Source organism: Ananas comosus, unplaced genomic scaffold (assembly GCF_001540865.1).
Source record: "Ananas comosus cultivar F153 unplaced genomic scaffold, ASM154086v1, whole genome shotgun sequence".
In the NCBI taxonomy this organism is placed as follows: domain Eukaryota; kingdom Viridiplantae; phylum Streptophyta; class Magnoliopsida; order Poales; family Bromeliaceae; genus Ananas; species Ananas comosus.
The window spans coordinates 13,013-33,937 of NW_017890722.1; the positions used below are offsets into that span (position 1 = coordinate 13,013).

General features: G+C 40.1%; 1 protein-coding gene across 1 annotated transcript; it reads left to right on the forward strand.

Annotated features, from left to right (window-relative positions):
• Window positions 1–5,017: 5,017 nt before the first annotated feature.
• On the forward strand, window positions 5,018–5,740 carry LOC109704146 (enoyl-CoA delta isomerase 2, peroxisomal-like). The gene has a single exon (XM_020224884.1). The coding sequence runs from the start codon at window positions 5,018–5,020 to the stop codon at window positions 5,738–5,740; it is 723 nt and encodes a 240-aa protein (XP_020080473.1).
• The last annotated feature ends 15,185 nt before the right edge of the window (window positions 5,741–20,925 follow it).

Below are 20,925 nucleotides of genomic sequence, written 5' to 3' on the forward strand. Positions count from 1 at the left end.
CGTTCTCTTTAGTGGCTAAGTTTTTTCACTTACTTAGATATCGACATTTAAGTTCAATTCTTAATTGATTCTACATTTATAGCTAATTTATTCTAAAAAATCGAGATGCAACGGCTCTTTAGAATTGAATGCAAAGTTTATACAACAGAGTCACATGCATCAAGTTCAGGTGGAAACGAAAAAAAAAAATAATGTGGAGAGTTGACTGGAATAATTAAATTTGGGAACGAACCCACGCGCAGCCTTGCGGAAGGCAAAGGGCTTAATCTAGCGAAGCTTACAATTGAATACAAGGCCAGCCATTTTCAATCAGCTAGTAGCAGCGTCAATGAAGATGCGCCGGAAAAATGCAAGGAGCCAAGTGGCGAAGTACGGAATATTTTTATTATTCGGAGAAAAAAGTAGCACGCCTACCCGCTGTGCGATTCCAAATTCAGACATGGGACGAACACACGCACCTATCGATAGGTGAACCTTAACGAAACTCAAACAATTAATGCTGACAAGGCCGCCACTTACACTGAGAATTATATCACCGTCCCGTAGCACGGATATAGATTCTGCTCTTGTAAAAATGCGAGCCAGTGGCCGAAATACATGGAATAGATTTCATTTTGAGAAAAACTACACGCTGACCGCTCTTATATCATTCAGAATGTGAACGAACCATGCACCTGCGACAGGGCGAAAGCTATACGAACCTCAACAATTAAGCTGACAGGCCAGCCACTTTACGTGACGGATTATAATCAGTCACGTAGCAGCCGGATGAAGATAGCCCGGAAAATGCTAAAGGAGCCAAAGTGGACCGAAGTTTGACGAATAGCTTTTTATTTTTAGAGAAAAAGTAGCCGTACCCGCTTCATTTCAATTCAGATGGGCAACGAACACCATGACACCTTGCGACGGCGAACAAGCTTACAGAACTCAAACAATTAAAGGACTAGACCAGGCAAGCCACTCAACATGAACGGATTAATAATCACGCGCGATAGTCGCGGAATGAAAGATGCAGACAAAAAATGCAGGAGCCAAAGTGGCCGAACATGGAATAGCTTTTTAATTTTTTTAGAAAAAAGTAGCACCGCTACCCTCCTATTATTCCTTACAAATAGGACGAACAATGCACCTTGAACGAAAGACGGAAGCTTACGAACTCAACATTAAGTGACAAGCAACCCACTACTGCACGGATTAATAATCACGTCGTAGCAGCGAATGAAGATGCCCGGAAAAATACAGGAGCAAGTGGACAAGTATGTGGAATAGTTTTTTATCTTTTTGAGAAAAACAGTAGCACGCACCGCATTCATTTCTAATCAGAATGGCGACGAACCCAATGCACTTGAAGTGCGAAGCTTACGAACTCAACAGTCTAAAGCTGACAGCACAACCACACTTACGGAACGGATTATAAATCACGTCTTGTAGCACGGGTAATGAGATGAGACGCCGAGAAAATGCAAGGAGCCAAGTTTGGCCAAAAGTACTGTGAATGTTTATTTATTTTGCAGAAAAAAATAGTAGCACGTAAACTACGCTATACATTCAATCAGAGTGGGAAACGAACCCATGCACCTTGCAAAGGAGATAACAGCTTACGTACTATTCAACAATTAAAAGCTGACCAAAGGAGCAGCAACTACTGACGATTATGAATTAATAATCAACACCACGTAGACACGCGACATAATGAAGAGGCGAAAAATGCCGAGAGCCAAGTGGCCAAGTACTGGAATAGTCTTATTGTATGTAGTAGAAAGAAAAAGTAGCACGCTACCGCTTCATTCATCAAATCAGATGGACGAAACCCAATGCACTTGCGAGAGGACGAAGAATTGACACTCGAAGCATATTAAGCGTGACAAGGCCCGCACTACTGACGATCTTAATCACGTCCGTAGCACGAATGAAGATGGTTCGGAAAAATGCCGCAGCCAAGTGGCAAGTATTAATAGTTTTTTTTTTTTGATGGTTAAAAAAATAGACAGCTGATCCGTATTCAATTCAGAATGGCGAAACCCATGCACCTTGCTAAGAGCGAAGCTATCACGAAACTCTAACAATTAAGCTTGCCAAGGCAGCCACTATGACGGATTATAATCACGTCCGTAGCAACGGATGAAGATGCGCCGAAAAACATCAAGGGAAGCCAGTGGCCAGTACTGAAATGTTTTTCTTTTTGAAGAAAAAAATAGCATGCTAACCGCTTCTTTCATTCAAGAAATTTAATTACCATTAAGACCTACACTCGAGGAGGATCAGGACCTCAAGGACTGCGAAGAGAGAAGATATTTAAGAATTAAAATTAATCTACAGTTTAAATCACCTACTGGGCAACAGGTCTCAGAACTGATCAGAGATTCCCCCGCTTGAGTCGTTAGCTGTTTGATTTTTATGGATTTCACGAAGTGGTCGTCAATAGTTGCTTTTGGAATCGAGGTATAAATCTTCACTAGACTTTTGCAATTAAATGTCTTACCAGCTAGCTGCTCCGGCCAGAATGTGGCACACATAACATATGTTGCTGGGCAGTCATGCATGTTAGTCATGATAGGCCTAATTGAATTTCCTCCCGTCCAGATTATTAGCAAATTTGACACGTCAAATTACTCGCTGAGGGTCCGTCGCCGATTAATAAATTACTCTCACTGAGCCACCGAACAAAGGACAAAATTCTGATGGGCAGCGTGCCCAAACTAATTTAGTTTGGGCACGCTGCGGATGGGCGCCGCCATGGCCAGCTGCCACGGCGGCGCCCATCCACACTGCTCTCCAGTAATGGGGAGAGACTGGACTTTCTGGGTGCACCTGCTGCATCTATACCAAGGTGACCATAATATTAATTTTAAAATTTTAGTTTTTAAATTGATAATTTTATTGTAATAATTTATTTATTTTTTTTACTATAGTTGATCATTGTTTAGATAATTAAAATTTAACATTTATTTGTTTGAAAAAAAAATTAGGAATAATAAAAAATTATCCACTTGCTATCCATGAAACCAAAAATAAATTTATTTTAACAATTTTTAATTTTCTAATCGATAATCTGATGAATTATAGACCATAAAATTTTAAATCATTAAAACATATATGTAACATATTAATTACAATTTAAAAATTTAAAAATTACAATTATGGCTGCACCTGGTATAGATGCACAGGTGACACCAGAAAGTTCCAGTGCTCTCCCTTCTGGTGAGAGGAGCAGTGGTGCAGATGGCGCCGCGTGGCACTGATGCCATTGCGGCGCCCATCGCAGCGTGCCCAAACTAATAGTTTTGGGCCGCTGACATAGAATTTTTTGTCGCGAACAAGACCTGTTAGTTATTCGTAATCTATTCACAAATTATTAAAAATATTTAATTAAATGTTCGTTTACAAATTTTTATAAAAAAAGAAATTATGGGTCTTGTTGAGTTTTTGAGCCAGTGAATAATCGCGAAGTATTTCTAAATTATCGAAAATCTAAATAAAACAACTTTATAATTTTTATGTTTAAAATTAGAATTTATCTTATATTTATATTTTATCATCGAATCGATATTTTGCATTTTCAACAAATTTAAAACAGAAAAAACAAATTTTATTACGGATTATATTTTATTACCAAATTTTTGCGAAGTCGAATTTACAATATGGCATGAGACCCAATGTTATATCTTGAGAGCGCCTGTGTAGATGACGGTAGGATCAAATTTGAGTAAACTTGGAAAGAGGAGTTTGGGTGCGGCTCTAAATAATAGTGTTGACATATATTTTGTTAACCCATAAGGAATGCTTCGTCCATCCTCAATGCCATCAATTAGTTGAGGAACAATCCTGATAATATGTTATGATAGTTAGCAGTCATAGAGGGAATAAGAAAAGATAATTTCAAGCCCATTTAATTTAGCCGCGATTTTACAAGGAGCAGAGGAGGTTAATTCTATTCTTTACCTTGTCGAACGTAAATAATATTTATACTATATGTAAAACACATATATCTATTACGTATATATAAAAAGTATGTATTTTAAAGTTCCGATCCGTTGACAGATTTATTTTAAAAAATAAAAATATAGGATAAAGAATAAGAACGGTTGAGAATGGAATATGTTAGGATAGAATAAAAACATATATAAAAGATAATTAATAGAAACAGCTGGGAATAAATATATAAGATAAGCAATAGAAATAGTTGAAAATGAATAGATAATGAATGGATACGTAATAAACAAAGTTTTATTAATTTTCTTTTAAAATTACCGATAGCGATGACTTGTGAGATATAAAAAAAAATTATTTTTCTAATTAAATATTATATTCTTTGAAAGTGTGATATATTAATTTTTAACAGATTCGGATTCAATCGATCCGTATCGGCGGGGAGCTCCGCCCACCGCACCCCCAACTTCGAGGCACATCTAATTACCGTTGTCTAATAACCAATATTAGAGATGTTGCTAATTGATATCAGAACACTTTGCAGAACGGAATTCTAGCTAGTAACCGATATTATAGAGTTTACTCTTGTTTTTTTTTTTTTTTGAGATAGAGAGATAGGTAACACGCTACCCGCTTCGTTTATTTCATTTAGAAATAAATTTGGCTGGAAATGTGAATCAACTAGAACTCGAACTTAGGTCTCGAGTATCAACCACCAAATTCTTTCCCACTTGCTCTTGGGACGGTCGGTATAGAGTTTACTAATTGATACAACAGAGGTAGTTTATGGATACCACGTGCCTGTGCACACCAAATATTACGTAAAATAAGGGCGAACATTTTTATCATCTCTACATATATAATATAAGAGAAATGCCATGTATATATACAAAATCTGATAAAATTCAATATAATTTTAGTGAAGTTTTAGGCCGCACATGCGCGCATGGTGGGTAAGTTGTGCGCGCGGATCGAGAACTAGAGTAGTATAATTCAGGAGCCTATAAATAGAGGCAGCCTCTCGGAGCACTCTCCGCCCATCTATCTACTACGTACGTACCTTCTGATATATTATAGAGAGGCAGATATGGCGCTAGCAGATATGTCGCTATCTGGCTTGAGATCCGTGAGTTCGGAGGACTCGGTGCGCTATGAGACTATCGAGACACGCGACGGCAAATTCGCCTTGCTGACCCTGAAGCCAACGAACAGCCATCACCTCTTCACAAAGAAGCTCATCGAAAAGTACAGCACACGACTCCAGCAGGCTGTCAACGACAAAGTTAAAGGCCTTATAACCACCCACGACGGTGAGTGGTTCTCCGGCGGCTTCGACTACAAGTCGGCCCCCGAGGAAGAGTTGGTGGTGGAGTTCCGGAAGCTGATTGCTCAATTCCTCGATCTGCAGTTCCCGACGGCAGCCTACGTGTCGGGCTTCACCTACGGGGCAGGATTCACGCTGGCGCTTTTACACGACTACTTAGTGCTGTCGAATGACAATGTTAGTTTGCGCCAGGACGAGCTGGCTAATGGGCATGAGTTGCCGCCGTATGCCGCGGCGCTGGTGAGGGACAAGTTCCAGCTGCTGGCCTCGCTGGAGCTGCTGGTGTCGACCAAGTACGTCACACCCCCGCAGTTCGCGCCCATAGCCGAGTACGTGAACCCGTACGTAGGGTGGAGCAAAGACGAGGTGGTGGAGAAGCTGCTGCGGCCATTGGTTGACCTCGACGGCAGCAACTATAGTGGCGTGCGGAAGATCCTGCTGTTCCGCGTGTATCAGCTCGTGAAACTAGAACCGGCTCGCGGCTAGCGAGTTTGAGAGCCTGCATGCGTGGCTCAAATTTTACATGCATGCAATATGTATGTTCTCGCCCCCCGCCCGCATGGATTGCATAATGGGTACCACTACTGTTAGCTTCGAGTCCAAGTCTGAGTCTGAGTCCGAGTCCCAGTGAGTTTACTCTGCTTGTTTTTGCCTTTCGAATAAAATGGGGGGGCCGGGGGGGGCCGGGGCGCCGATGTCGGTCGAGTGAGTCTCTGTCCTAAGTCATTTACTATATTGGAATGTAATTCTATCTATCTATGTACTGGTAAGAAATTGTGCTTCTGCATCTCTTATTTATTTACGATTGTTTGGATTGGTCTGCAAGAGCATATATATTTAGATTACCCGAGCTTAATTTCTCGCTGTGAATGGAACTTAGGAGCATTAATATATGTAGCTCCACTGAGTTCCTCTAAGGTCGCAAAAAAAAAAATCCTTGAATTTAAAAATTTCGTCACCAAACTAGAACTTTTTACAAATTTCTCATTACAAATGCCACAATCCCCAGAGAAAACAGAAAGCGATATGGATTGGGCCTGGTCCATGGAACCATTAATTTTGAATCGTGGCACCGGTTGTCCTGGTCCGGTCGATTACCATAGATATATAGATCACTCGTTAGTTCTTTCCTGACTCAAGGTCGAAAAGATGTAAAGCTAATTGTTTGGAGCCATATATAGATGGACTTGGGGCTCAAGGACAACCAACAAATCAAAAATGTACAACAACAACAAAAACAAAATAAAACAAAACAAAACAAAATGGTGCGCACGTTTTTTTCTACTTCAAAGGGGATGCACAAAGAATAATATTAATTATAAAGAGAATATTGCGAGAAAACTTAGGGATTAATACATTGTTTTCAATCGAAGGTTAAAACACTGAATTTTCAAACTGATATAAAATGTACTCTGAACTACGTACCATCCATAAGAGCACCGTACCGGAGGTGCGATCTAAACTTTGATGACATGATGAATAAATCCAGCTAGCTAGATTTACTGGCGTCGTAATTTCCTTTGTTACACAGTGAATATGGGCGCTTTAATTAGTGAGCATTATATACATCCTGGGGGTGAAGTCGGAGGCTGTGACACCCTAATAGTCCCACATCAGATAGTTATGTCTAAATGTAGGAATATATAAGCTTGATTGGGCTAAACATAATAACTGGGATTAAATATTTTGGGCAGCCAGTTCACCGGCCGAAAGTGTGAGATGTGTCTTGACTGAGCCAGGATCAAAATGACATACTAAATCAAGGTCGGTGATTAACAGGTTAAGTCAGAATCGGAATGACAATTAACCTGCATTCTCAAGGACACCAAGGGCGTGGAAGGCCTCATTAACTATATTTCCATCCGATGTGAAACTTTTGGGGTGTCACTGGCCTGCATTCACAAGGTCACCAAGGGCTCCGATGTGAAACTATTGGGGTGTCATTGGCCTACATTATCAAGGACACCAAGGGCATGGAAGGCCTCATAACTATTGGCAGATCGCTGACGAGGCTTGATACATATTAACAAAATAATAATAATAATAATAATAATAATAATAATAATAATAATAATAATTAAATAACTAAAAATAAATTAAGTTTGAAAAATAGAATAATTAAAAAAATCTATCAAATCATTAATTATTTAAATTCTAATAATAGATTCAAAATTAACTTTAATTTTTGAGTCTAGCAATTCATATAATTTAAATCTAAATTTTTAATTTTAATTCTAAAATTAATTTAAAATTTAAATTAATTTAAATTTTAAAATTTTGGATATGCATACATATTATAAAAAATGTGTATATTATGGAATACATAAAAAAAAAATTACGATGTAACTAAATTTAAAATATACTTGAAAATAAATCAAATTTAACAAATAAATTAATTAAAAATTAGATTTATGCCACCTATTTAAGTTTAAAATATAAATTAAAAATATACTTTAACTTTAATTTTTATACTTAAATTTGATTTCCTTTACAAATGTGAGAGCACAACGTACGACTTGCACTACAAACAGTTAATCGCACACCTTTCAATGTATATTACTTCGTTGGATACATTACACCGTTGGTTGGTCACTAAACTTTTAATAAAATTTAATTTAGATCATTGAACTTAAATTTTTTTGTTCTATTATTAGTCATTGAACTTTTAGTAAAATTCTATTTAGGTCATTAAATTTTAAATTCTTTCAACTATTATTTTGTAAAAAAATTCAATTAAAATTTGAGCAGTAACTTAATTGAAATAAAAATAAAAGTTCAATGCCTAGTTTGGAACAAAGTAAAATTTAATGATCTTAACAAAATTTCACTAAAAGTCCAGTGATCAATGGTGTTATGTACAGAAATTTTATTTGTAGGCTAAAGGAAGAAGCTCAGTGAAATATAACTGGATGGAATATTTTTTCCTAGTAGAGTTATCAACTACTTCTGTCATTATATTTTCCGAATGAGCAATGCAATCTATAAAGACGTACAGTACTTCATTCATCCAAAAACCTTTTTTCTTTTTTTTTTTTTTTGAGAGAGATAGGTAGCACGTTACCCGCTTCGTTTATTTCAGTTAGAAATAAACTTAGCTGAAAATGTGAATCAACTAGAATTCAAACTTGTGTCTCGGGTACCAACCACCAAGTCCTTTGCCACTTGCTCTAGGGACAGTTGGTAACTGTGTTTATTTCATTTAGAAATAAACTTAGCTGGAAATATGAATCAACTAGGATTCGAACTTCGGTCTCGGGTACCAACCACCAAGTCCTTTGCCACTTGCTTTAGGAACGATCGGTCATTCATCCAAAAACCTACATTTTTTTTTTTCACTTGTCTTACTATTTAGTTTTAATACTTCCCATTGTATACGTGTCTACGAATGTGCATTTTCTTTTTCCATTCCACTCATGGCTATATTTACTGCGTTTGGTCTCATTAACTTATGCAATTTGCCTAACTTTATCTCATTTAGATACTCTCGAATAAACTAACAATTAAAGTATATCTAAATTGTACTATTAGGAGCTCAGCAGTCGTTGCACTCTCATATTGTTATATATCCATCCACCAAAATGATGAATGGTTTCGATTAGCCCCATTTTTAAGGTGTAAAAGTAGCGGGTTAATAGTGGCGTTATATAGACAAAAATATGATTTGGATCAAGAAAATTTATTTTGACGAATGATAGCAAGATAGAATGCAAATATACCAAGTAGATGAAGGCAAATTAATACATTAGAGTTGCCGAAGTTTCAAGGGAAACTTATATACACATTAGTTCGTGACTTACTTTGACAATTTTAAAAAAGTTTAACTCTTGAGTTTTCAATTTCTACTTCCAAAAATTGTCGTTGAGAGATATCTTTTAATTAGTAGAAATTGCAAATATTTTGTTCCTAAAATAATTTCTTATTCTCTTAGTAAAATTTAATTCTCTAAGTTAGACATGTATATATATGTGGCTTCATTTGGTTTGACTATCTTGGACCCAATGGCACTGACGGATTTAGATTTTGATGCACAATTTTCGAGAAAAAGGGGTTTTATCGCAAAGAGAGTTTTTGTTCCTTGCTGTTCTTGCATTGTAAAACTTTTCGTGCTCGTGCTCGTCCGTGTGTCCTGGAGTAGAGTGGAGGATGTTTCAGGTACCTACTAGTAGTAGAAAATTCAAATTCGAATGTGAATTTGAGGTTTATTTGATTTACACACACACACACACACACACACATATATATATATATATATATATATATATATATATATATATATATATATATATATATATATATATATATATATATATATGATGTGTGTGTGTGTGTGTATGTGGGGGGGGGGGGGGGGGGGGGGTTTGGAAATTAGAGGATGAATGGCTTTCGTCGCAAATTGGCGACCTTTTCGAACAAAACAAAATTGTGAGTTCTATGCCCCGGTCGTACTGAACGCGCTGGCACAGTCCGTTCACAAATCCGACGGACGGATCTCCCGAAAATTCAAAATGTTCGCAAAGGGGTCGAAATTGGCAAAACGGAAAATCCGCAAAACACCCTATATTTTATGTATCGTTTTACATGATTTCGAACGTGGAGGTACATCCGCGCGATTTACTCGTGCTGTGAAGAACTCGGTTGAAAATACTGATCATTGGTGGACTTATTTGTAATTTACCACCTTATATAAAGGTGCTAGCTAGGGTTTTCATGGAGGAAACCCTAGCCTAGCCAGCCACCCTCAGCTGAGATCTCCCCAGCCGCCTCACCACCCTCCTCTGCCCTCGTCGCGTGCACCTTGGTTGCCGGCGCGCGCCTCCGGCCGCCGAAAATGCAACATTCTCTTCTCCTCAGCTTCACATTGCTCCCTTGGCTCTCCAACCCTGCCGAGCACAAGTGGAGGGTCCATCTTCCTCCGGCCGCTCACCAGTGCCTCCCCCGAGCCTTCGGCGACCCTCCCCACCGACTGCCGCCACCTCGGGGCTCCCCGGCTGCCCCCATGGTTGCCATGAACCCCTTAACCCGAGCCGAGCTCATGCGGGTTCAGGGTGCTCCGTCGCTGCTGTCGCCGCTCGGCACCACTTGGGCCGCCTCCTTTTGGCCTCCGGTAAACCACCGCCGTCGCCCCGAAGCTCCCTGGTCGCCTCTGTGGCCTCTGTGATCAGCCGAACCTGAGCCGAGCAGTACGGGCTCGGGTTGCTCCATTGTCGCCGCCGCCACCTTCCGCCGCCGGCCAGCAGGAGCACTGGCTCCCCCTGGTCGGCCGCACTCGTCCAACGACGGCGCCCCCACCGCCGGAGCTTCCTATCAGCCGGACTGAGGCCGTGTTCTCCACGGGTTCCTGCATCTAGGGCATTATTTTTCGCCGCCATCGCTGCCGTCTGTCGCCGTCCGACGCACACCCCGGCCTCCCTCCGTCGCCCGCACCTACCTGTCGCGGACCCCTATTGGCCCGGTAAGCTTTTATTAAGTTGTTTTGTGCATCACTTCCAATTCGGGTCACTGTTTCGGTGACCCGAGGGCACCCCGATGCGTCCGGAAGTAAGCACGATGATCCCTGATCAGTGCCGATCATCGTGCTCATCTCCTTTGGGGTCAGCAAGCCCCCAGTTTGCGAGATAAGCACAGTTTAAGTTCAACGCGCACAGTTCGCTGAACTTTGTGTCGATCCGGCGCTCTCCACAGTGGACGGTTATGTTCCGAATCATGAGCACGGCCTCTGGCACATCGAGACCTGCCAGCATGTGTCTCGGCCGGCCTCGAAAGCCCTCGGTTTGTGCTGTCGAGACGTAAAACCTTGAAAATCACATAAAATAATATGATTTTAGGTATTTGTGGGGGCTTTTGTGCAAATGTACACTTCGTGGCTTTTGTGGGTAGTATATGTGGGTGGCGGGTGAACTCTGGATTGATTGTCCAAGGTCCGAGGCCTTTTCGGAAATCGAATATCGATTTTCGTTATTTTTTTGGCGAAATTCGCCGACGAAACGTGGTTTCGGATCGGATTCTTTCCAATGATGTTTGAGCATATTATATTTGTTGCTGAGCGTGGTTGGCTAGTCACTTACATCGTTTCGAGAGTTCGGAGACGACGGGTGAGCGGCGGGAACTCGGATCGAAGCGGTTATCTGACGATAATCATTTCGATGTGAGTCTATGTGTTTGCTACTAGGACACCTTTATTATGGTGTTGTGTGGCAGCGGGTGACTCGTGATGCGAGTTAGTGAGTTTTTGGACACGTCGTGGGTCCCGATGGAGTCCCGGTGTGATTTCGGGACTTTCGGTCAATTACGGTAATCGATTTTGGAAAACCGATCTTCGTGGGATTAATTGTGGGGTTGTGAGTTTAGTATTCCTTATATGTGTGTTAGATACTAACCCGGTGGACCCTCCGTAGGCCCGGTTGACGTTCTTATACAGTCGGGAGACAAGCGCTACATTCGTATACAAGTGGGTACTTCGATTTAAAGTCGGTACAGTGGTGCACGCTCGGTGACATTCTCTCTACCCTCTCTTTACTATTACTTTGCATATCATGTAATAAGCCTAGCACCCCTTTTGACTTCTTATTATTGCTCTACTTGGTTATTCTTCATATTTAGTATCATGATTTAGAAGTAGAGCGGATTATTGGTTGTACTTGAGATCCATGACCTATTCGGTCGGTTCAGTGATTCTAGTATTGTAACCTATTTGGTTGGTTCTGTTACTTGATGACTTATACGGTCGGCATATCATGAGGGGTAGGATTGTCGGCTAGTTATCGATGGTTCGCTATTGAGCATATTAGTATCAATCGCCACTACTTGTACGCATTTCACGAACATCACCGGTCTGATCCACCATAAGGGGGTGTTCTTTTCTGAAAAAGTGGTTGGGAGTGTGTAATACACTGAACTTATGCCAATTGCGAAGTTCGAGTGTGCCGAAGGATATGTGGAGCTACCCTACATCTTCTAAAGGGTTTAGAGAAGACATTGGACAAGTTTGAGAATGATTGGAAGGCCCGAAGCAAGAAAGTGCATTGCTCTTGCCATTTTTCAGTTTTTCTACATTGTGTACCGGTACGACCATCAAGGTGTACCGGTAAACTTTGGCAGAAATGTGGCAGCTTAGGTAGTTTGGTAATTTCACATCTTGCTCTCATCTATTTGATTCCAGCACGCCTCTGGGGACTCAGTGGAGGGTGCTAGGCTCAGAGAAAGCTTCTTCCACTTTCTCTCTCTCTCTCTCTCTCTCTCTAGGGTTTTTCTCTCTCTAGATAAAAGTCGCCGATTCGCATCGATTTCGCGCCGCGCTCCTTGTTCGCTGCTTTGGCGACTCTCGGGATGCTTCCAGTACGTGGGGAGGAAACTTTTTCTCTGAGTTTTCTGTGAGGTTAGTACCTGAGAAGCTGGTCTCAGCTTTAGCTAGAGAATTAGTTCTATTTCTCGCTAGTTTGTGGTTTAGCATCGGAATTTGATGCGTTTTGGTTTCATTGCTTCTAACCAAATCAGCGGCTGTTTTCAGCAGTAAAGATGACTTAATTCGTTGTGAATTATCCCAGGGATAAGCTGCTTTGCCACTTGACTAAAGTAATGAGTTATTATGATTCGAACTCGGGTCTATAAGAAAGCTAATTGACTAATTAATGTAGTTTGGATTTGGTTTCTTCGCAGCAGGTGTCCGATGCACTTTACGTTCATTTAGCGACCTCGGGAACTTGTGTGCAGGGTGTTCCAACTAGGGGTAAGCAAGAATTTCAGTTAGAAAACTGAATTCGCAAAGTTTCGGCCATTTGACCTAGTATATGAGCTTTTTGACGCTTTTCGTGTGTGTTCGCAGCAGGGTTACAATCGATCTTTGGATCGTTTTCAGCTGATTGGTGAGAGCTTTTGGAGGCGTAATTTGAGGTAATTCACTGAGCCAAAACGGGGAATTAAGTTGCAATATAGTTGCAATTGAGAATTTCGCCGAAATTAGATACGTAAGTAATCGTCTCGACGCGGTTTTGATGCTTTGTTTTCAACAGGACCGAGGTCTAATAAAGCTGAATTTCGGGACGTCGTTGACCTGAATTGAGCCGAAAGCTAGGTGGGTCGGATCTAACCAGAGCAAGTGAAGCTCCCCTATGTTCTATATGTATTATAGAAGTGGCCTAGTTATATGCTTATGTGATTGATAAAGGGCTTGGAATTCATTATCATGATGTTTATCATATTTGAAATAGGACTAGAAAGCGTTCATGCATAAAAGTGTTCATGCATAAAAGTATTCTTGTTTAGTTTAGTAGAACAACCAAGAGATCAGTTTATTATAGAGAACAATAACATGCTTTATGCCTATGTTGACAGTGCTATAATGGTGGAAAGATTATAATGCCATGTGATTTAGCATTACTCTTACATGTTTACAATCTAGTGTTTACTAGTTCTTGTTACTAATTGTGTATTGAAATTTCGATCAGAGGATCGAGGGTAAGAACATTGCAAATGAAAACATGATAATTGAGACATGTTGGACTGTAGATTATGCTTGCTTGCCATCGTGCTCATTCGCACACGCTTGTGAGGGTCGCTCCCTACAAGCCGGCACTCCGGAGTTGGCCTACGCGACAGTTGCTCGCCCGTGCGGGATTGGATGCCGAAGTGGATTGCCGTGGGGAGTGCATACTACCACGGGGCCATTAGGCGCGGCACAAGCCGGACTACCTTGAATAGGTCCTGATACATGAAAGTAAAACTCTAAATGACATTTGACAGTAATGAATGCTTACCAGTTACAGTGTATAGTAGATACTTACACATTCGTGATTATGTTCATGTTTCTATTCATGCTTATCGTTCTTCAATTGATTCATTACTGTAGAAAGTATGCTTACATGTTCATTAATTTTTAGCATTGAAAATATATCATGCAAATTACTGCTTTTCTTTTCATTTAGTACATCATGAGCCTAGTGGTATAATTCGCCGAGGCTGGCGGCTTACCCACTGGAAACTATTGTTTCATAGTTCTCACGCCCTTTTTGTGGTTGTTTTTACATAGCCTGTTACAGGAGAGGCTAGGGATCGTGGCAAGGGAGTCGCGTCTAGCTAGACACTGCTAGGAGCGTGCTAGTCGATCACCTTGCTACTCGGGCTACGACCGAGGGTGATGTCCCTATGTATAGAGAGACCACCATTTTTGTACCTATTTTTGTATACCCCGTGATGTATATTTACTGTTGAACCAGATATGGTTCAGATTTTGGATTGTGTACCCTTTGTTCTATTGTTCATAGTTTCTTGACCTCTACTATGCTCTGATATCAGGATAGGATTCTTTATGTTTTTCTTCCTATCTACTTGCTTCTTTGTAGACGCCTTATATACTGCAGGTGTATGGCGGGTCTGTGCACGTACCGGATATGCTTTCGCTGGTACCCCGGCGTGACAGAGTGTCAGCCCGTGAGCCCAAAAGTCTAGTCTAGGTTATATGCAGATAGAGTGGCAGTGGCACAGGCTTGAGGTCTGCGGACCAATATGACAGGTTTCTGGATTGGGTATATTTGGGGCTGATCGTCCGGTTGATACATTAGCGGCAGTGGCATATGTATATAATGTTCTCTTTATTTGTTATTACTACTGTATTATCGTTGTATATACCTTTAGCTATCTCTTCCTTTACTGGTGAGTATCCCTCGTCATCTTCGGCTTGCGGTACCCACTAGGAGGGGAGACATGTCTACATGTTCTCACCCCCCACCATTTTTGTCACGCCCCGAGACCCAGCGGAAGTCCGTCCGGCGCGTGCACAGACCCGCCGTGTACACCAAACAACCACAATGCACACAATGCGTCTACCAAAAACTAGAAATGAACAAGATAAATTCCTAACAAGGCTATCCGAGCGAGTAATATAAAATCACTAATGTTCTAGCATAAAGAGATCCACAATAAAACAAAAGACTACAATTAGATCCAAAAGTCTAACATAATCTCTAAACCAAAATACATAATACATCTTTCCACAAGGTAGAAAAAGAAAGATAATGTCGGGTCCCTCAAAAATAACTCCGTAGGGCTCCAGCTAGTCGCTAACCTCTTGCCACGATCCCTAGCCATTTCCGATGCGGATGGCTCTGAAACAAACAACAAAACAGAGGGCGTGAGAACTATTAAAAATAGTTCCCAGTGGGCAAGTCGTCGACCTCAGCGAAATACTCCACTAGGCTAACATAGGCATGCTACAAAGGTAAATAATTAAGCAATATAAGAAAAGCAAGTATTTAAACAAGATTAATCATAATCATGCCTCTATTATGAGTTTAACTATCATGTATATGATGTTATATTTTCACTTGATTAACTATATGTCAGTGTTGATTAACATGCTTAATCAAATGTATGCCAATGTCATTTACATGCATAATCATAATGTCCATAATGCTACAAAGAGTAAATTATGCTTTTCATTGTTATTCTAGCCATGCATACATACTAGTTTACAAGAATATATGTTCACTACCACTAAGGTTACCAATGTCACAATGTTCCACAAAATGTCCAACTATTAAGTATGCATCAATTAGTAGTATAAGATAGCAAACCACATGTATGAGCATCTCCTATGTATGCATCAACTACGATGATGTACATTGTCAAGTTAAGTCTTAATACCCAATTTATAAGGAACGTATCCGTAGTAACGTCCCGACTCGTGCCGTGCCTTAGTGGCCCCGTGGGGGTCATCATTTTCCCCGCAAGAAAAGAGACTCCGCCCACGGCATCCCACTTCTACGCCCAATCCCGCACGGGCGATCTATCGTCGCAAGGCTAAACTCCGGAGTGCCAGCTTGTAGGGAGCGACCCTCACAAGCATGTGCAAATGAGCACAAGGGCAAGCAAGCGTGATCATAGCATAGGGTCCACAATTTGAGATACTCAATCATCATGTCTAAAACATGAAATTTTCACTCATCGACTCGACGGTCGGATTTTAGATCATTCATGTCATGTTTACAACTACTTGGGTGGTATGTCTCTACCAACACACATAATGCCTAAAGCATGCATAGTTCATATGACAATATCCTACCTAGGATAGTTCACTATTTTATTCCAATCTCCAACAAGGTTCATGACATGCAATTACAATAATTATCAAGAGAAACATGTACTAATGTCATATGCAAGAGAACTATGAAATGTCCACGAGTACCACCATGCATGTTATGCACATGTCTTTCCACAAACATCCCCACTACATGGAGTAAAAGTAATATGATGCAAATAATTAATTCCACTAGTATTACATACATTCATCTCTATTAGGGATCGGCCCAAGGGCTTTACACTCTCATTTCCTTATGTCTAAAACATGAAATATAACTGTCGGTCCCTAGATCGAATGCAATATCACAATGGCAAATACTAGTCGTTCTTCTAATTTAATGCATCAAGTTACCGTGTCACATGTTAAGTTCTAATTGTCTAACTAGGTCAAATATATCAAGTTTAGCTTCATGATGACCTTATCATGTCCTATGTCCCAATGTCACTACTACCTTGTCTACAATAAGTATAATGTTGTCATGCAAGTAATGCTAATTTCCAATCACCTTGTCTATAACAAGTATAGTATTGTCATCATGTACGATACTAATCACTTAACCCATTCATTAGGTACCCTCAAGGGGTTATATCATCATTCATACTCTAACATGCTTTCTAAGGTTGCATAAAAGAGCGTTCATTATGAAATGTCACTTTATGCTCAAGTCCACATATATGCCTCTACTACATAGAGCATGAAATTTTCACTATACATAACATGTACATATTATGTTCTCATAAATTTCAGTATGTCATAATGAGTATGAAAAAGCATTTAATTATATCTTAAAATCAAAAGGAAGACTTAGGGGGAGTTCACCCATTTCGGTGAGGTCAAACCCACCAAAAGCTCTTCGAACTCCTTTCGTTTGCGCCAACGAAGATGTCCACTAGCCTCCTAGCTCCCTAAAGAAAATTCTAAGAGGGTTAGACAAAGCAAACGAACACCCGAAGTGTTTATCTCAATTCAACCCTAGAATAGAGCAAACCCTCTTAAATCCCAAAAGGAGGTTAGAGCACTTCTAATCCACTCGAACGAGATATTCTACACCTATCAATTAAGCCTCAAAAGCCACAAATCAAAAATCCCCAAATAAACCCTAGATTTCTCATTTCTAGGTTTCCAACACAAAAATCCCCCAAAACAAGAATCAAATGGAAAATCAAAGTTACTAACCTCTTTAGAAGCTCCAAACCAAGCTAGGAGTGAGCAAGGGTTAGAAATCTTTCCTCAAATAAGCTCCAATTCTCAATCCAATGCTTCTCCAAGGTGGGAAAACCAACATACAGCAAAGAGAAGCAAAAAGAGGAGATCAAACCAAGGTAAATCACAAGAAAAAGAGAGAAAATCCAAAAGAGAGGGCTCTACCTGAGTTCTCCACGTTCTAGGGCTCAAAAGAGTCCTCAAGGGGCTGTGGTGGGGTTATATAGTGTTGCAATATTTGCAAAAACACCATCAAACGACGTGCAGTCTGCACTGCACTGCGTTCCGGTACACGGGGAAGAGTACCGGTACCAAGCTACAGTACGCGCAAACCCGAGCATCGGGTTCGCAGAAAAATACACTGGTTACCGGTACCAGCCCGATGCTGTACAAGTACCAAGTCCAGTTCCAGTACGGGCCTGATGCTGTATCGGTATTCTGCTCTTCAGAGTCCAACCCGAGAGCAGCTTAAAATCTTCACTTTAGAGATTTTAGTACTAAGTTTTAAATCTCGATTCTCGGGATGCGAGTCATAGGTCGGAACATACGACCCTCCAGAATACTTGAAAAAACTCGGATCACAGATCAAACACTCGAACCTCGCAATTTGCAAAAGTTTAGTGTGTTACAATTTTTCAGGTGACATTGCTGGTCTGAGGCGGGATGAGACATGAGTCGCGTTGTTAGCTATTGATAAAGTTACGGCCGGTGACATTCAGTTTAGACTCTGCCTTCTTTCCATGAACAAAATAACTTAGACATTTTATGATTCAATTGGTTTTACTTCAGTTGGATATAAATGATTTTATAAAGTTAAATAATATTGTTTTAATTATTATCATATTAGTTGTGAAAATGGCTTTCTACTTCTCGTGGTAGTTTATTTTTAAAGAAAAAGGTTTCCGTGTGTAAAATGCTTTTAAAAAGGGTTTTTCGCTTTTCATAAGTTTTTGTATTTTAAAATAAGTTTCCGGATGGAAAAACGTTTTAAACTGATAGATGTGGATTTATAAATAAAATATTATAATCTTGTGATTGACCGAATGTGATTCGTATTTTGTGATGTGGTGAATGTATATAGTTGTATACATACTGTGGTTGTATCTTGTACTTGTGCGACGTCATACAAATATAGAAAAAAAACTCTGTCCGTGTGAACAGTGGATTTTCTATATTTATGACGGATCTAACATCTCCTGGGGTCAAGACTTAAAAAAAAAAAAAAATTAGACACTTCCGCATCAATTCTAACACTTCAAAGGAACCCAGAGCATGACAAGTTTATTAGGAAGTGTTGATGAGATTAAGTTGTTGAATATGAAGTCTAGATTGTACTTATCCTTAGGAAGTTCAAGCCCAATAAATAAAAGCTTTGGAATCCACGAAAGCTGTAGCGTAGAAACCTGGGAACTCCGCTCCAAGATTTATTTATTTGTGTAGCCTCTTTATAAAAAAAAAAAATTCCTATCTAGCCCCCTTTTGAAAAATATTCCCAATCTAGCCTCATTTTTATAAATTAGAAAAAAGAATGATAAGTTAATAATTTTTATATAGATTAATATGTTAAGTGGGTGGAGATTATCTCTTTTTCTCTCCTTTTAAATTAAGTGAATATAATGTGATTTTATATATGAACACTTAATAAAAAATTTATTTATTAATAATAATATTTCTAAATTATAATTTTTTATTAGTACTATTAGTACTTAATTTGATTATACAAGTCAATATGATTTAAAAGTGTTCATATATAAAATCACATTACATTCACTTAATTTAAAAGGAGAGAGAAAAAAGATAATCTCCACCTACTTAACATATTAATCTATATAAAAATTATTAACTTATCGTTTTTTTTTCTAATCTATAAAAATGAGACTAGATTGAAAATATTTTTCAAAAAGGAGGCTAGGTAAAAAAAAATTTTTGTAAAGAAGCTAGACAAGTAAATAGTTCCCACTCCAATACGATCACTATTCTTTCCACTTTCCACTTTATTTATCCTTTACGCATGGCTTTTCCTAAATAGTTAAGATTCTCTCTTTCTCTCTCCATATTCCACTCCACTATTATGTTTTTTTTTTTTCGAGAAAGAGGTAGTGCGCTACCTACTTCATTCATTAAGCAAAATGAACTAAGCGTACAATATGGAAGCAGTTAGGGCCTCCGAAAAAGATACAGCAAAAAAATACAAGGCGGGAAGGAAATGTAGAGAGAGGAAGGGAGAAAAGAGTAGAAAAGTGGTCAGAGGTGCTCGAGCCAGGAATTAGTCAGCACTTTGGCACGGTCTAAGGCTCGGAAGGCGTTTAGTGTCGCCTATTGGATGATAGTGTTGTTTCTTTCCGTCCAAACTACCCACCAGATTGCCGCAAGGGAGGTCCAAGCTTTCGATCTTTTTGCTGCGTCGTTGATAGTAGAGATAGCTGTCAACAGATCACGGACTTCACTGTTATCCCCAATCGGAACGGCCGCCTTGAGGAGAAGGAAACGGACGAAGACACAGCTGCAGAAAAGGTGGTCGCTGGTTTCCATAGAGAGCACACAAAAAACACAGTATTCGTCAACCTGCATCCCACGGTTGAGCAACCTGTCAACAGTGAGGAGCCTCTTCCGGATTAGCACCCAGATGAATACTTTGACCTTAACCGGAATTTTCAGACGCTAGATTTGTTGGTTTGTCGGGTCCCTTAATCCGGGATAGTCTATAGACTTGTATAGGAATTTAACGAAAAACAGTTGGTCGGAAGTCCACCGCCATTTGAGTAAATCAGGATTGCTTGTGGGGATTGAGTGAAGGAGTAGCTGTTTCAAAAGGTTGAGTTGACGAAGGTTCTCGGTAGAATGAGACGCAACAAATCCTCTACAGATGTAGCGCCATCTCTGTCACGCCCCGAGCCCACCTCTTTGGTCGGATTCGGGCACGCCAACAGACCGCCGAACGGACAGGGTTTTCCCTGCACGCGGACAGAGTCTCCCGTGTACGTTCAAGGTGTCGCAATCAATACAAGTACAAGAGGTTCCAAACAGGAACAATTTTCAACAACGATTGCATAAGGAAGGTATCAAACAACATAACACATCCTATATTATTACAATCATTCATCTCATCATTTTACATCGCATTTTCATTACATTGATCCTCAACTTCCAAATATACAATCGATTTCTAAATATAATATTACAACATCGATTCTTTTCTTTTCTTTTCTTATACCCCTAAGAAGCCGACTCAGGGTGCTGCTATCTGGTCTCTGTGGTAGGGCGCTAACTACGGAGCTACGCCCTTTCCTCGCGCCGCCGCGCCGCTCGCGTGTGAACCTGTACCCCCAAAAACAACAACACGGGGGTGAGACTATTGTCCATAGTCGTCAGTGGGTACAGCCACCCAAGTGAA

Coding starts and splice junctions, on each gene's coding strand:
- LOC109704146 (XM_020224884.1), top strand. CDS start 5,018: ATGGCGCTAGCAGATATGTCGCTATCTGGCTTGAGATCCGTGAGTTCG.